Source organism: Denticeps clupeoides, unplaced genomic scaffold, assembly GCF_900700375.1.
Source record: "Denticeps clupeoides unplaced genomic scaffold, fDenClu1.1, whole genome shotgun sequence".
NCBI lineage: Eukaryota > Metazoa > Chordata > Actinopteri > Clupeiformes > Denticipitidae > Denticeps > Denticeps clupeoides.
In genome coordinates this window covers 637,780-654,783 of record NW_021630015.1, presented here as the reverse complement: position 1 = coordinate 654,783, position 17,004 = coordinate 637,780, and the positions used below count along the sequence as shown (strand labels likewise).

The 17,004-nt window shown below is 56.4% G+C and overlaps 2 protein-coding genes across 3 annotated transcripts; both read left to right on the top strand.

Moving 5' to 3' along the window:
• Window positions 1-487: 487 nt before the first annotated feature.
• On the top strand, window positions 488-10,547 carry gtf2ird1 (GTF2I repeat domain containing 1). Its single transcript, XM_028967632.1, has 28 exons — window positions 488-782; window positions 2,448-2,574; window positions 2,657-2,798; window positions 2,867-3,037; window positions 3,582-3,765; window positions 3,847-4,124; window positions 4,269-4,364; window positions 4,445-4,528; window positions 4,616-4,799; window positions 5,545-5,570; window positions 5,659-5,773; window positions 5,856-5,899; window positions 5,982-6,062; window positions 6,285-6,371; window positions 7,064-7,123; window positions 7,201-7,266; window positions 7,342-7,525; window positions 7,597-7,658; window positions 7,732-7,803; window positions 7,888-7,953; window positions 8,033-8,300; window positions 8,376-8,404; window positions 8,501-8,548; window positions 8,852-8,929; window positions 9,025-9,217; window positions 9,305-9,348; window positions 9,436-9,560; window positions 9,686-10,547. Exons 1-28 carry the CDS (start codon window positions 571-573, stop codon window positions 9,752-9,754), a joined length of 3,195 nt encoding a protein of 1,064 aa, XP_028823465.1. The 5' UTR covers window positions 488-570; the 3' UTR covers window positions 9,755-10,547.
• A 114-nt stretch (window positions 10,548-10,661) lies between these two features.
• On the top strand, window positions 10,662-16,612 carry LOC114780409 (probable E3 ubiquitin-protein ligase DTX2). 2 transcript variants are annotated; one of them, XM_028967687.1, is made up of 9 exons: window positions 10,662-11,456; window positions 11,767-12,346; window positions 12,710-12,768; window positions 13,089-13,205; window positions 13,593-13,657; window positions 13,746-13,907; window positions 14,008-14,169; window positions 14,250-14,339; window positions 15,903-16,612. In XM_028967687.1, the coding sequence occupies exons 1-9, from the start codon at window positions 11,153-11,155 to the stop codon at window positions 16,176-16,178; spliced, it is 1,815 nt and encodes a 604-aa protein (XP_028823520.1). In that variant the 5' UTR covers window positions 10,662-11,152; the 3' UTR covers window positions 16,179-16,612. The 2 variants fall into 2 exon arrangements, with proteins under 2 accessions (XP_028823520.1, XP_028823521.1); XM_028967688.1 differs by lacking the exon at window positions 13,089-13,205.
• Window positions 16,613-17,004: the final 392 nt, after the last annotated feature.

Genomic DNA, 17,004 nt, shown 5'->3' with positions numbered 1-17,004 from the left:
TCAGTGGCACCTTGGCGGTTCGGGATTCGAACCCGCAACTTTCTAGCCATGATAAGGCCATGACAGGTGCCCGGGGAGCAGCGTGTGGGGACCTCGGTGGCACCTCGGCGGTTCGGGATTCGAACCCGCAGCCATAACCCCCAGGCCGCCACTGCAGGAGTTGCCTGCGAATCTGCGGATTGTTATTTAGAAACTTTCATATTTCTCCTGACCGTCAAATGCACATCACAACCTAGTGAATCTGAAAAATACAATTTTGCTCAGTTGTTTTTGTCATTTAATGTAAAAGTCGAACCTCTTACGATCCGTACTCGTCACACGTAAAGTGAATTTTGTACGCAGATTATCCAGCTTCTCTCGTGTGGAATTTTTACAGCCAGCATGACGGGCGGGAGGTTTTTAAATACGTTATAAACGTCGTTTTATCACCTTTAATTATAAATCCGCGCCCGTAATCCCGGTCCGGACTCGTATTCCCGGCGCTTCCACGTCCAGCGGTTCCCTAATCCTGTATGTAAATCCCAGCCAATGGAGGCTGCTGTTGCGCCGGGCTGGGATTAGCGGAGGCGAATGACTTTCAATTTTACTGGATTACAGAACAAAGAACGGGGGGAAAGGGGGACACACGGCGCGGCCCGGGAGCAGCGCCACACCGGGAATACCGACCGGGAACGCCGACCGGGAACACCATGGGCCAGATTACACGGTGCGGGGCGGCCGCGGCGCGGCTGTAGACGGGAGATTACGCGGAGGATAGCGCGCCGTTCCGGGACGGAGTTCAGGTGAGCGGCGCCCGTCGCCGGCGGTTCTCCGGGGGGGGGGAAGAGATCCGCGGCGAAGACGCCGAATTACAGATTATAATTCTGCGGGAGGCGGGCTGCTAACTAGCCGGTTAGCGGCTAGCGGGCGGCGGCGGCGCGGCTGGCGGGCTCCGCGGCTCTTTGTGCGGCGGGAGGCGTGAGGATACGAGGCTGGAGGCGAATTCCTGCCCCGCCGCCTTCTACCGACGAGGCTCCGCGGCTTCTACCTCAGACGGCGGCGGCGGCGGCGGCGCTCGGATGAGCCGCGGGCGGCCGTCTAAACCGCGGGACGCCGTCTTTTGTTCGCGTCCGGTCGGGTTGGGACGAACCGGGACGGTCCGGGGACTCCGCGTCCAGCCCGGAAGGTCATGTTTACAATGTCAAACGGAGCTAAGCTAACAGCTAACGGACCCGGAGCCGGACCCGCAGCCGGGACCTGCCCAACCCCGGACCAGCGGCCCGGGTCGACGGTTCCGCATTTCTGCGGTCCGGGTTCTGGTGCTGGATTCGTCCAACAAGAAAGAGTTAAAAAAATATATATATTCCTGTCTGGCCACATGGTTTCGTCCATAACTCGTGTCGACGACGTGATTTCATACTAAATAATAAAATCCTGCACATCCAGAGTGACGTTTGAAAGGCCCGTTTTATTGTGAGGAGTGGGGGGGGGGGGTCAGGGGTTAAAGGTCAGCGGTCAGAACCTCGGCCCGAGGTCCGGGTGGAACACAGTCCGGTGGGCCGAGAGCGGGACGGATCCAGACAAGTCCCCGTTTGTCTCGGCCCGCCCCGCCCCGCCGCGGTCGGCCTCGCCCGCGGGCCGGGATAATGCCTCCCACTGTCTGGGGAGATTACAGGCCGGGGCCGCATTGTTCGGATGCCTCGAGATTAGTTTCCAAGGAGACAGATTGTGGTTGCCGTGCCAACGCGCGGTCCGGAATTAGGATTGCAGATTCGCTCTCCCTCTTCCTCCGGTTCGTCACGTATCTACCGAACTCTCGCCGTGTCCCCCGGCCCCCGCGTTGCCGTTAAGGAGGGCGGATTAACGGAGAAGGGCTCAAAGGCAATAATCCGAGTCGCCTTTAATTGGCTGAAAAAAGATTATCGTAATTAACTCCTTTCGCCGGGCGTGGCAGCACTGTCACTTTTAAAGCCTCTTAGCGAATACCGAGCGGTTATACTACCAACACGCGACCAGCCAGATACACTCCCGCACGAGACTGAGACCTCTTCACAGGGTCTCTGGTCCCAGTTGACTGTTCTCCTTCGTTGTCCCTGGCTGGTGGGACAACTTGTCCTGCTCCATTCGACTAGCCGAGACCACCACCACCTTTAAGAAGCAGTTTAAAACTCACTTGTTCAAAAAGTATTTCAGACGAATCCAACACTTACACACGCACATGCACACACACTCACAAAACCACGTCTAGCACTTAACAATTTCCCAGCATGCTCTATTCCTGACAAGTTGGGCCTTATCAGGACTCTTAGTGTCCTCTTGTAAGTCACTTTGGATAAAAGCGTTTGCAAAGTAAAGTTATACGAGTGAAGAGCGGCTCCGTTAGGGCGGGTTGTTGTTGGTTTTGTGGTGCATTGTGGGTAGGGGGCGGCGCCGCAGGAATCCATGCGTTGGGCTCCGTGTCTCCGCAGGGGCATGGCGCAGCTGCGGAAGGCGGGGTGCGACGCGATGCGCGGCGCCCGGGCGGAGCTCCGCGTCCCCCAGGTGTCGGCCCGCCAGGAGATCCTGACCAGCCTGGTTTCGGCGCTGGACTCTGTGGTGAGAAACGTGGCCAGAACAATCCGGGGGGGGGTATATAAAAGCGGTATAAACCCGAGCACCGACTTCTCCGTGTCCTCAGTGCACGGCCATGTCCAAGCTGAACGCGGAGGTGGCCTGCGTGACGGTGCACGAAGACGGCGTCATCGCCATGGGGACGGAGAAAGGACGCGTCTTCCTCAACTCCAGGAAGGAGGTCCAGACGGAGTTCCAGCGATTCTGCCGTGAGTCTCCTTCGGCGGCGCCGCGTTCTGGCCTCGCGCTCGGCTGACCGCCTGTTGTGCGTTGGCAGGGCCACCCTGTCCCCAGGCCGCGGCGGCCCCCTCCCACGGTAAAGTGCCGGACGGCGACGCCAGCAAAGCCAAGGAGAGCTGCCCGGCGAAGGCGAGAGGCTCGGCCGACTCGCACTCCAACGTGTTCGTCCTGAGGAAGATGGTGGAGGAGGTGTTCAGCGTGCTTTACAGTACGGCCTCAACGTTCCCTCAACGTTCCATACACAACCACAGCCGGCCACATCCAAGCACCCTTGTTATTGTGACGCGGTGATCACACACAAACTACAGATCCCACAATGCAGTGCGCACGGTGCCGACAAGTTGAGGTCCGCACGGCGCTTTGGTGAAAAGCATTCGCGACCCATTAGGAAACTTCTCCTGTACAGATGGGGTGTAGAGAAGATCGCGTTCGGCACGGCGACCGAAGCACTGCATTATGGGATCTGTAGTTTGTGTGTTATCGGTTTGTAATAGTAGATCTGTATACGGCGACCTTTTCTTTAACTAGGAAATCACCAAATCTATGATCCGTTATCTGATCTAATCCATAATCCATGCAGAGCGAGGCAGCGATTATCAGATTAATTTCAACACCCCTAATCATCAGTGTGCAGATTTGATACCACATTTCTAGATAGGTTGAGCAATTCCTTTTAATTGTGGGGTAAAAAAGTTCAGCTTTTTATTATTGATGAACGCGTTATTATTGATTTGGTGCCCGTCTGTCCGTAGGTGAGGCTGTTGGGAAGAGCAGCCTGGTTCCTGTGCCTTACGAATCCATTCTGAAGGACCCCAGTCCCGTAGTCGTCCACGGTCTGCCTGACGGGATCGTTCTGCGGAGTCCTGCAGACTACGACACAAAGAGCTTAATGAAGATTCTGGAGCACAGCAACCGGATCCGGTTCGCGGTTAAAAGGTGGCGGGTGGTCGGCGTTTTACTGGAAGTGAACCCAGCGGTTCGGCTGGATCTCTAACACGTTCACCTCGCCGTTGACAGGCTGACGGAGGAGCCCAGCCCACGAGATGCAAAGTCCTGCGCTGAGGGCACCAAGAACACCAGCAGCCACCCACCAGCCAAGCCACCGGGGCCGGAGGTGGCCGTGACCAACTCCATGCTGTCCAGCTTCCTGTTCGGGATGCCCATGTCTTCCCAGCCCCACCCAGACAGCAAGGAGGTCAAGCCCGCCGCACTCCACAACCTCGGCAAGGAGTGCCTGGGCATGTGGGCGTCGCCGCCGGACAAGGGCGCGCCCGCTAAGGACTGTGCCGATAACGGTACGGGCTTGAGGTGTAGCTCTAGTGTGACCCCGTAGCCAGTCACGTGACTGTCATTATTCCCGCGCATGTAAAACGTTCCTCTGACCCGGCGGAGCCGCCTCACCGCCGCCTGTTGGAATAACGGTGCGTGTGCGTTTGCAGGCGAGCGGGTCGGGATGGCCGCCGAGCTGGGACAGAGCCCCCCCGGCGTCCACGTTTCCAAGCGGCTCCTCTTCTCCATCGTGCACGAGAAATCAGGTGGGTGCCGGTCCGTTCGGCCTGGCCGCGGGACGCCGCGTCGGGGTGTAGTCATGGCCGTCTGTGTTTTGCCCCGACAGAGAAGTGGGACTCGTTCATCAGAGAGACGGAGGACATCAACACCCTGCGCGAGTGTGTCCAGATCCTGTTCAACAGCCGCTACGGTGGGAGAACCGTAATCCGTCACGCCTGAGGCCGATGGCTCCAAATCCGACTTTAGTTAAACGTTGCCGCTGATTCTGCCGTTCCAGCTGAGGCGTTGGGTCTGGATCACATGGTCCCTGTCCCGTACCGCAAGATCGCGTGTGATCCGGAGGCCGTGGAGATCATGGGAATCCCGGATAAGATCCCGTTTAAGAGGCCGTGTACGTACGGAGTTCCCAAACTGAAACGGATCCTGGAGGAGAGGCACGCCGTGCGCTTCGTGGTGAAACGGTAAAAACAATCGCCAGACCTGGCCTGCCTGCGATTTATTCTTTCGCTCTTCATCACTCTGGTCACTGTGGGATGTTCTGATATACGAGACCCGCTCCCAGGGAGAAGCTGTCTCCGCCACCGTCCCTAGTGTGAGGTGGTGATGTTGTCCACCGCTCATTAGTATAGTTTGTTTTTGCCGTCATGTCTTAATTTTAGTTTTAGTCCAGTCTTTTTAGTAATTTTACTCTTTATTAGTCTTGATCACATCCAGACTCGTTTTATGGAAAATTGTATTTTAGTCCAGTCCCCCTGGAGCAGTTTTAGGTTAAGTGTTAAATGGATTTGAACCTGGGTCTTCTGGTTCATAGGCGAGTGTGTTACCCGCTAGGCTACTACCACATTTCATAATTAAAACAAGGTTATCTTATTATTATTGAAATGACATCATCAGTGTGACCGGATGGGAGATGCAGGAAACAGAAACTATAATATATAAATGATTAAACACGAGGAAATAACATGTCTCGTTTCCGACGACAGCAATGAAGATACATTTTAGTTTAATTTTCATTTTGTAAACCATATTTAGTCTCGTTTTTGATATATTTTGTCATAGTTATAGTCACACAACAAGCATTTACATCTCATCTTAATCACATCATACATTTCATTGACAAAAACACTAGTCTTTACCCCCTTTATGAAATTTATCAGCCAGGTTCTGCTGAGAAGTTCTAAACGTGTTCCTTCCTCTTTCTTGTAGGATGTTTGATGAAAGGATCTTCACAGGTAAACATCTCTGGTTCCATACGAACTGTTACGGTTCTGCCGCTGGTTCACAGCCAGACCTGAACTGAACGTTGCTCTGTGCGCTCAGCGGCCGGGAAGGCGTCTAAAGAGGAGGGCAAGTGTGACGGAGGCTCCGCCCCCGAGGAGGGCTTCCCAGACGGCCTGAGAGTGCCCCCTGCAGGCCTGGAGCTGGCCAGCAGCAGGTAACGGCCTCCCGCCGCAGCGGCGCGGTCCCGGCGCCGCAGGAAGCGTCTGAGGTGTGTGTTCTGTCCCCGTGTCTTTCAGGTCCACCAGCGCGTGTGTGAGTCCGCTGGCAGACTGTGAAGCAGGTAGCCGACGTAACGCACCATTCTGTGCTTTAGAAACGGCCGAATGAGACACACATACAGGTAAATCTCACTGACTTCCCAGGGCCTTCTGGAGACTCTGTCCCCTTAAAAAAGATCAAGACGGAGCCGCCGGATGGGGAGATCATTCAGGTGATGGTGCCAGGTAGGGGTTCTGCGGACAGCCATTACTGGCTCATTTACATTTACGGCATTTACCAGACGCCCTTATACAGAGTGACTTACAGTCAGTAGTTACAGGGACAGTCCCCCCCTGGAGACACTGAGGGTTAAGTGTCCTGCTCAGGGACACGATGGTAGTTAGTGGGGTTTGATCCTGGGTCTTCTGGTTCGCCGGGGTTAATGCCATCGCTGTGTTTCCCTGCAGAAGCCAACGCACCTTCGGAGGAGCCCAGCGAGCCTCAGGCAGACACGGTGACACCTGACCTCCGCTGCCCTCCCGAGGGCCATGCAGGTAACTGCCACGCCCAGACCGCCAGGACCGCGCCGCCCCGGGGGCCCCCGCCAGCCGCTCTCCTTCTGTTAGGGAGGTAGTCTAAAGAAGCAGGCCCGGACGTATGGACCTTCTCACTGTTACTCCCGCCTTGCCCCACCCAGCTGACCTCAGCCCGGACCCGCCCCCGTCCACACGCATTCTCTCTGTTTCTCCAGCCTCTGGAACAACAGAAAGGAGCTGGTGACACCGGTGACTCGGCATGTGGACAGGCCTGCTTTGCTGTTTTATCATCTTTTTTAAAATTGGCCGCATTATTAACACTTTTTATTAGAGTTCTGCGTCCGCCGGGTCGTCAGCTCTTTCCAAAGCCGAGTCACGGTGAGCAGTAGAGTCCCGACCAGCCCTGTCCCCTGACCGTAGACTGGTGTAGATTCCCCACGAGGCCCCCCGTCCACCGTAGACACCCACTGTAGTCAGTAAGGACACCTTCTGTCTGTAGGTTCTCCTGAGCTGCACCTCAGATCCCGATTCCTGTCAAACTGTCCTTATTCAGCTGAGAAATGTCATTTAACGTGCATTCATGTCTCATGTTGACGTTTGCTTGTCACGTACGGACAGTGGAGTAAAGATCTGCGGGTAAGAGACAAGTCGGACAAGTTGACTGTGTAGCGCCGGTAGAGTCCGGTGCTGACAACGTTCTCCTCTTTCAGCAGAAGCTGTGTCCCACAGTGTCCCACCTGCATCTCAGGGTCTGAAGAGGCTGGTTGAAGGTAAAGCTCTCTTCACCGCTCTCTCTCTCTCCCAGCGACGGCACCCGTCCTACATGTCTCCTCCTCGTTTCTTCCAGAAGACCTCGGCGAAATCATTCTTCAGCTTCGCAAGCAGGTGGAGAGTCTCTTCAGCTCGAAGTACAGTAAGTAGCGCTTCCTCTGGACATCCGTCCCCCGGAGGCGGTTTAACGCGACTGACTGTCCCGCTTCCCTTGCAGCGGAGGCCCTCGGCCTTCCCGAACTCACTAAAGTGCCGTACTCCAAGTTCCAGATGTATCCGGAGGACCTGTACGTCACGGGGCTGCCAGACGGCATCGCCTTCCGCCGGCCCAACTGCTTCGGGGCGGCGAAGCTCCGCAAGATCCTGCTGGCGAGCGGCCAGGTCCAGTTCGTGATCAAAAGGTGTGCAGAAGTCCATCTTGACCGCAATGCGGCCGGCCAATAACGTTCACTGACCCGGCGCTCCGTTTCAGGCCGGAGCTGCTGACCGATCCCGTCAAACACGACCCCGCGACCCGGCTGCCGGGCGACCCAGGTGAGACCGCCGTGGCGAGACCAGGCAGGACGAGTGACCGTCGTTCCCTGTGTCATTCTTTATCTCGTGACAGGCCACGACGGCCAGGTGTTCGCGCCTGTCCCCGGCGCGTTCGGACGGGACGTGGGACAGAATGACGATCTAGGTAGAGGAGCTCTGGTCCGGAATAAACCGCACGCGCTCGCGTCTGTTACCGGTGACCTCTGCCACGTTCTCCTGGCTTTTTCAGGCTCCGACCCCAAAGACGCTACAGGTGAAGACCCTGGACCGGCCACCAAGAGACCAGGATTCTCCGGTCAGCGCCCGGCCGCATCAGCAATGCTCCGCCGGCCATTCGACCCCAACGTAATTTCCCTCCGAATCTCCGCCCACAGACAGCCTGGAGGCCAAGCTGTCCAGGATCGACCTGGCCAACACGCTGCGAGAACAAGTCCAGGACCTCTTCAACAGGAAGTACGGCGAGGCGCTGGGCATCAAGTACCCGGTCCAAGTGCCTTACAAGCGCATCAAGAGTAACCCCGGCTCCGTCATCATCGAGGGCCTGCCGGCAGGCATCCCCTTCCGGAAGCCGTGCACCTTCGGCTCCCAGAACCTGGAGAGGATCCTGGCGGTGGCCGATAAGATCAGGTTCACCATCACCAGGTGAGTGGCCTCCAGACCTCTGGCCGGAGCGGTGGGACATCAACGTTAACTCTTCCACCCTCTCGTGTTCTGTAGGCCTTTCCAAGGTTTAATCCCCAAACCAGGTAAGTAGACCGACCGCCTGCTGGACCCACGTTCCCTCTGCGTGCTGTGGGATCGTCCCACGTCATGTGATCTCTGTGTTTTTCCTGCACGCTCAGCGCCGCGCCGGATCACCTTGCTGAAGAAGGCCTACGCCTCAATAAGCGGTGAGTTTTAATAACGGCGGCGGGGTTCTGGGGTTCTGGGCAGCGGTGGCCTAGCGGTTAAGGAAGCGGCCCCGTAATCAGAAGGTTGCCGATTCGAATCCCGATGCCACTGAGCAAAGCACCGTCCCCACACACTGCTCCCCGGGCGCCTGTCATGGCCGCCCACTGCTCACTCAGGATGACGGTTAAAAGCAGAGGACACATTTCACTGTGTGCACCGTGTGCTGTGCTGCAGTATTGCACAATGACAGTCACTTCACTTTTTTCTTCTTCTTCTTTCTTGATCTTTAAACCGCGTGACAGATGACGAGGAGGTCAGTCGTATGGGGGAGAAGGTCATTCTGCGCGAGCAAGTGAAAGAGCTCTTCAACAAGAAATACGGTCAGCCCACGTCCTGCGTCCCCCTCGTCTCGCTTCTGGACTGGATTTTGGGGGATTTTTTTTGGTGAACTTTCTCTGTGGTTTTTAATTGGAAGGCGAGGCGCTGGGGTTGGATCGCTCGGTCCTGGTACCGTACAAGCTGGTCCGGGCCAGTCCAGACTCGGTGGAGGTGTGCGGGCTCCCTGATGAAATTCCATTCCGAAATCCAAACACCTACGACATTGTACGTTTGGAGAAGATTCTCCAGGCGCGGGATGAAATCAGCATCAACGTCAAAAGGCCGTTACAGTGAGTGCTGACGCGCTGCGAACTCGCAACCTTGCTGCACGTATGGGTGTCCTGAAGGTGATTTGATTTCTTTCTGCTTTCGTTCAGACCCTTCGCGGAACTTTGTACTCAGACGTGTAATACAGGAACAGGTAACTTTTCTGCTCTTCAATTCGTCTTTTCAATGAAAACGGAACGCTTATTCAGGGAAAAATGAAAATGTCTCCTGTCTCCGTTAGCCTTCTCGGAAGGAAAAGAGGTTTCCACGAACCGACGCAAACGTAAAAGAGTCCTGGACAGCAGTCAGGTGTCTGCTTCATCAGGGGCGGAGTCTGCTGTATCGACCAGTCAGATACCTGTGATGGTACGTGCCCGCGCCAAGGGATCACACAATAGTTACTAAGACGCTAATATGAACTTTGTTGGTGTAGAGATTAATGTGCTTATTATTGTTCTGCAGTCTTATTAATGCACGTGACCCTTTTCCAGCAATGGCCGATGTACATGGTGGACTACAGCGGCGTGAATGTACAAGTTCCTGGAAAAGTGAAATACTGAGGGACTGGACCGTGATCGACAAGCCCCCACGACTCCAGTTGGTCCCGATGGCGGTTTCCTGGAGTGCAGTGGTTAGAACCAGCTACGTCACCTTACGGCTCTGGCCACGTGTGAGGGTGCCGGACAGTAGGGAGCAGTGGACGTGGTCGGCTGTGTTCATCTCAGTGTTTTATATGTTCCACTTTTAACAAAGGGAGTCGATTTAAGTCACTGGTATACAAGGATCCCTGTCATATCATGAACAATGTTATTTTACCCCATACAGCAATCATATATACAAGGCTGGGCTCATTCTCTACTCGTAAAAGAGCTGTGGACAAATCCTTTACTGGTGCTGAAAGACCATTGCCTGTTTTATTTTTTTGTACTTTGACTGTACCGTCTCCCTCGTCGAACGTTTGTAATGTTATTTATTTATTTATTTTCAACAATGCTCTTACATGGGGAACGTGACGCATTGTATTCAGTATAACACGACATACCGGGTCTGGACTGAACCTATACCAACTCTACTGTCTGTGAACATTATAACATTATCACTTACGATGCAGGTGCGCATATATACACACCAACCATGGAATATTCTTAGGTGATTAAGAACATTTTCAAAAATGACAAGGTTTTTCTATTATTATTATTATAATTACTATAAAAATGTTATTGGAACATCAGAGCAAAGTAACGTTGAAATGTTTCATCATTATGAATGTAATAATGTACGTAAAGGAAGGAGTGGCTTATGTCTCTGGTTTCACCAGTCTGTATACGCTGTACCTTAACGCCATTTAGGCCTTTGAAATAAAATGTGTTGCCTTGCATATTTATTTGTCGACGATGAATGACGCCGCCTGCACTGCATAAAAAAAAAACCTCATCGTCACTTCCGCTCGGACGAAACTCTTTTCAAAGTAAAAGTCTCGCAAGAACGAACGCACACTTTAGGCAGAGGTACGTTAAGTCTTCACATTCTCGGAGTAAAGTCGCGACGTGTAATATTCACACGGTGTATATAAGTGCTGCGGGTGATATTTCGGAGAAGACGCCTCAGCGTCGTAGCAGCGTCGCGGGGACTTTTATTCTGCCGCTTCCTCGGTTAGCCGCTAGTCGGTTAGCCTCGGTGCGCGGACGGACGGAGCGGCGGTATAAATGCATGTCGGCGATGCTGCGCCCCGGTTCGTCATCCGCGCCGTCCGCCCTGCTCTCGGTGGATGACGGCTGAAGGCCGCCGTCGGGCTCTAGCCGGCCAGGAGCCTCGGGCGATGGGAAGCTAGTTGCGTTTTTCTCCGCTTGTGTTCAGCGCGCCGATTAGCGGCCGGTTAATCCGGCGTCGTCTGATCCTACACCGGCTACAGCGGCTCCGGAGCCGCCGCCTTCACTTCCTCCGGGCCCCGAGCGGACATGGCTACGGGCTCCGGGTCCTCCCCGGCGGCCGGCGGCCCCAGGACCGGGCCCCCGGCAGCGCCCGTCCCCGGCCCGGCGCAGCCCATGGTGGCGGTGTGGGAGTGGCAGGACGACGCGGGCTGCTGGCGTCCCTACAGCGGCCAGGTGTGCCGCTTCATCGAGCAGAGCCTGAGCCACCAGCGGGGCTGGAGGGGCCCGGGGCCCTCGGCGGGCGGCAGCGTCTCCCTGGGCCAGGCGGACCCCAGCCTGGCGGCCTACATCATCGACATCCCGAGCCTGAAGCAGTTCCGCCAGGACACCGGTGAGTTCGGCCCGGGGTTCGGGTGCAGGGGTCCAGCATGGGGTTTTGTGGCAGTGCTGGCCGAGTCAGGAAGTGTCCCCGTAATCAGAAGGTCGTGGGTTCGAATCCCGAAACGCTAAGGTGCCACCGAGGTCCCCTTGATCAAGGTACCGTCCCCACACACTGGTCCCCGGGCGCCTGTCATGGTGCCCACTGCTCACCAAAGGAGATGGTTAAATGCAGAGGACACGTTTCACAGTGTCACCGTGTGCTGTGCTTCACAATGACCATCACGTCACTTTCACTGAGTGGAACTTTTGTGCCTTCGCAGGGAAGCTGCGCTCGGTGCGCCAGAGCCTGTTCCCGCAGTCTTCGGCGCTGGCCAGCGGGGTCTTCTGGGAGTGGGCCAGCGACGAGGGCGGCTGGACGCCGTACGAGACGCGCACCTCCATCCTGCTGGAGCACAGCTACCAGGCCCGGCAGGCCACGGCCGACCTCGGGCCGCACGGCTACAACTACATCGTGGACCTGACCGCGCTGCTGCAGGTCAACAAGACGTCGGGGTTCCGGCGGCAGGTGCGCCGGCAGGCCAGTGCGCCGTACCCGCTGGCCTCCGGGCCGGCCTGCACCTGTCAGCAGTGCCTGAGTCACGGCGGCGGTGGCGGCGGCGGTGGCGGCGCCGGCCCCGTCTCCAGCCGCTCGCGACACTCCTTCTCCGCTGGCCAGGCCGCTCGGCCCGCCCTGCAGCCCCACGGCCGCGGAGCCCCGACTCTGGCGTACTCCCCCTACTCCCGGAGGCCGCTGTCCATGGGCCACATGTCGTGGGGCGGCCCCTGGAACCCGGCGACCTCCGCCCCGGCGGTGGGAGCAGGACCTGCGCCGTCCGCCGCGCCCAGTGCCAACGGGTTAAGGTGGGTGTGGTCCTCGTCCCCGGTCCGTCCGGGGTCTCTGGCCGGTTAGTTAGGGTCCCGCAGCAGCCGGGGCGGTAAATTACGGTCTCCGGTCAGTTGGGACGGTAAGTGACGATGACCGTGATGATAAAACGTTACCAGTATTTACCGGCAGTGACTGGGACGGTCCCCCTGGGGACACTCGGGGTTGACGAAGGGACCGGTGGGGGTGCTGCTGGCGTGGGGAGAGGATGTGCTTCCTGTACAACAGGAAGTGCCTGATTTAGAGCCCATTGTGAACCGGGGCCTCCGGCGCGGCGCCAGAGGAAGAGACCCGGGACCACGCCCACCCCTGAGTAACGGTCCGTGTCTTCTCGCCCGCAGCGTCCCCGCCGTGCCGCTGCACCTGAACGGATCCTCCGGCGTCACGTCGGCTCTGGCAGGTAAAGTGTGCCGCCGCCGCCGCCTCGGCCTCTTGTGGGTGTCAGTCTGCTGTGACCGCCATGTCAGCCATGTTTCCATCGTCAGCGGGGGGTCATAGGTCGTGGTCACCATGGTAACTGGTCTGAAGGTGTAATAATTGTTAGAATTGGAGTTGTTTGTTAGATGGATTTGTGGGGCAGGTGTGGCTGGGCGGGGCCGCGTGCCGCGCCGGCCCGTGGTTGGCCGCGCTGGGGGTCGGACGCGGACCCCGCCCTGCTCACGGCTTCTCCTCTCCTCCACTCCTCCCCCCCGCATGCCCCTCCTCCGCCCGGCGCTCCAGGCATGGCCTCCATTTTGATGTCGGCCGCGGGACTCGGCGTTCGCTTCGTGAGCGCGGGCGGACCGCCCAGGGGCCGGCACGGCGACGTTAGGAGGGCAAAGAGGCCGCACAGGACAGGTAGCTCCACCCACCCGGCCGCCACGCCCACCCGCTTCCCTCCCTCCCTCCCTCCCCCCCGCCTGCAAGCGCTTCCGCTGCTTCTGCTCCGTGAATTTACCGCTCTGCTCCGTCACCGCTGCCGCCGGAACGGGTTCTGCATGCCGCGCTCACCCCATCCTGTCCGCCCCACGCGCCCAACGCTTGGTTGTTCACGCCTCTGTGTGTCATGTGGGGTGTTTGTGGGCGGAGTTATGGGCACGGGGGTGGAGGGGGCCGGTGCAGACTGACACCCCGGACGCGAGCTCTGAGGTGAGCTCTGATTGGTCGGTGTAGAGAACAGGCCCGGTGGATTCGCCGGTTATTAATCGTTTTATTAAAACCAGAACCATTTTCTGCTCCTTCCAGGGTCCCACAAGTCTGAGAACGTGATCCAGAAGTACATGGAGGAGGTGCCTGCGCCCCCGGAGGAGGTACCTGGAGAACGTTCTCCTCTTGCTCTAGTCTTCTTCACCACCGTCGTGCCGTCTTCACCGAAGGCTCTGCTTTCGTCTCCCTCAGGACTGCATCATATGCATGGAGCGCCTGGTCTGCCCGTCCGGTTACGAGGGGGCGTCGGAAGGGGCGGAGTCCATCCAGCCCAGCGCCGTGGGGAAGCTGACCAAGTGTGGCCACACCCTCCACATGCTCTGCATGCTGGCCATGTACAACAATGGAACCAAGGTAGGGAGTCTGGAACAATTCCGTAACCGCACAGATTTCCGGAACGTTCCAAGGTCAGTCAGCAGGAAGGAATGTTCTCAGATGGCTCCCTCTTCTGCAGGATGGGAGCCTTCAGTGTCCTTCTTGCAAGACAATCTACGGGGAGAAGACCGGGACGCAGCCCAAGGGCAAGATGGAGATCTACAGCATTTCCCAGTCCCTCCCCGGCCACTCGGACTGCGGCACCATTCAGATCGTCTACAGCATTCCGCCGGGCATCCAGGTGAGTTCCGGCACGGGCCCTTCCTGTGCCGACAGCGCCGCGGCTTCTCTGTACTGACGGCGCGTTGCCGTTCTCCGCAGGGTCCCGAGCACCCCAACCCCGGCCAGCCGTACACCTGCCGAGGGTTCCCGCGCTACTGCTTCCTGCCCGACAACGAGAAGGGGAGGAAGGTACGTTCTATACTCTCAATTCTACAATTTAGCATTTCTTCACGTCGCAGTGCGTGTTCGTTGTTCTTCAGAGTCATGGTCAACTTTATTGTCATCTCAAGTACACAGAGAGACGAGATTCACAGTGCAAACGGAATAACACACAAAACACGACAAACGATGTTGTGCTCCGACCCAGAATATAGTGCAGGCTATGGCAGCAATATGGTAATATATCAGTGTATGGACAGTATATAGTGTATATAATAATAATAATAGTGGTGTCTACAACTCATATAAAACGCAGCAGCACCTCCCCAAGTTCTCCACACCGCCCCTCTGCTACGTTCCCTCCACCGGCTCCCAGTAGCTGCACGCATCAGGTTCTAAATACTGATGCTGGCCTACAAAGCCAAACATGGAGTAGCACCATCCTACCTCACAGCCCTTATTACACCTCGCACTGCACCTCGTATACTCCGAGCCTCCAGTACTGCTCGCCTGGTCCTCCATCTCTGAAGGTAAAAGGAAGACGCTCATCTAGACTCTTCTCCGTCTTGGCCCCTCGGTGGTGGAATGAACTTCCAGCTCAGTCACTGAGCACCTTCACCTGGCAGCTCGAGACCTTCCTCTTTAGAGAAGATTTAGATGAACTTGTAACCTTCTTATTGTCTGACTTCTGTATAGACTCTACAACAGAGTGAATAAAAAGATTGTATTCATAGTTGGGGGGTCCTAGTGAACCAGAACTGATCACTTCATCCATGGTGACATGGAAGCACGTTGTAAGTTGCTCTGGATACGGGCGTCTGGTAAATGCCGTAAATGTAAATGGTGCTCTTAGTGATTATAATAATAACCCGGCAGCACAGCGTGAGGTAGGAAGAGATTAAAGTGCAGAACTGATGTGCTCTTAAACTCAAAACTCGTACAATTCAAGTAAGAGTAAAAGATGTGCAAAATAATTCTGGTAACAAAGTGAGCCGGAGTACATTTACATTTACAGCATTTATCAGACGCCCTTATCCAGAGCGACTTACAATCAGTATTACAGGGACAGTCTCCCTGGAGCAATTTAGGGTTAAGTGTCTTGCTCAGGGACACAATGGTAGTAAGTGGGACACAGGGACACAATGGTAGTAAGTGGGACACAGGGACACAATGGTAGTAAGTGGGATTCGAACCCGGGTCTTCTGGTTCATAGGCGAGTGTGTTAACCACTAGGCTACTACCACCCTACTACCACCCATTGGAGTACAGTAACCAGTGTGAAGCGCAGTAATGGCGTCCTTCCTCAACCAACAATCACGCTTAAAATCAAGTCACCATTTACTGCTTAAATCATAAAGTCACGTGATTTCATTTATCAGCTGATCTGACCATTTGAGGGTACAGGACGCCAGGGCAAATTTTGCCAATTTTTAGGTGACTATATAACACAGAGAACCAACAGTAGCCAGAAAGTTGGGCTGCGGTTGTATAGTTTCCCGGGTTTTTCGGCACGTCGCGGGCATCGGACGCTCCCGATATGGAAATCGGTAGTCCCCACGCCGGCGGTAACTGGGGGAACTGTTCCTGTTGCAGGTGCTGGAGCTGCTGAAGGTCGCCTGGACGCGGAGGCTCATCTTCACCGTGGGCACGTCCAGCACCACCGGCGAGCCGGACACGGTGGTGTGGAACGAGATCCACCACAAGACGGAGATGATGTCCAACGTCTCCGGCCACGGCTACCCCGACCCCAACTACCTGGACAACGTGCTGGCGGAGCTGGCGGCGCAGGGCGTGGCTGAGGAGTGCCTGAGACGCGAGCGGCACGGCCAGGCGGCGCACGGCCAGGCGGCGCACGCCTCCGCCATCTGAGCCGGGGCGGTGTAGCACTTTATTCTTTACGGTGCGGCAGCAGGAGGCGGACTGATGCAGTGACGCGCTTCTCTGATTGGTTTTAATTAAAAGCACCGTAAAAACGCAGCAACAATCGGGAAAAAAATCCCCCCGGCGCCGCCGTTTCACTTCCCGCCTTTCTGTTCAGTCGTTTGAGAAAAGCACAAGGGATTTTAGGAAAATTTACATTTTATCGTCGTTATTATTATTTTATTGTTATTTTTTCTGTTTATTCCGTTTCACCGTTGGCCGCCGTGCCGGCGCAGGCTTCGCAGGACCGCTGTAGCACCCGGACTGGGTGGGGCCGGGCTCTCGCCGCCGCCACCACCCAGCCCTGCAGAAGCTCGCCGGCGTACAACGTGTATGCAAGCATATAACATGTAAACACGCAATAAATGCCCATTCGTACCGGCCGACTCGTCCTTTCTTGCCTCCAGGGGGCAGTAGCGCTCCAGCACCGAGGCTTTTCCTGTTTAGCGCAGTTCCCGTCTCTACTGTTAAACAGCTGATGGGCACGCGACCTCTCCTGATGTTCTGCACCAGAATCCTGCAGAGCCCAGGTCCGTTCGTGGCCTGGATGAGGAAGGTCCGTTCTTGGTGTCGTCGACCGGTCACACCAGCATGTCTGCTGCATGGAACCTCCCCGACGTCCACCTGGAGCCTTCATCTCGGCAGGAGACCTCTCAGCTGATGTTGGTGTTTCCAGGTCACGTGAGGCCAGGTTTGCTGCTATTGACTCCAGCGGCTCAATATCCTGCGCCGAAGCGGAACCCTTACACGGTTCCCCTCGCCGGTCAGGGCCGCG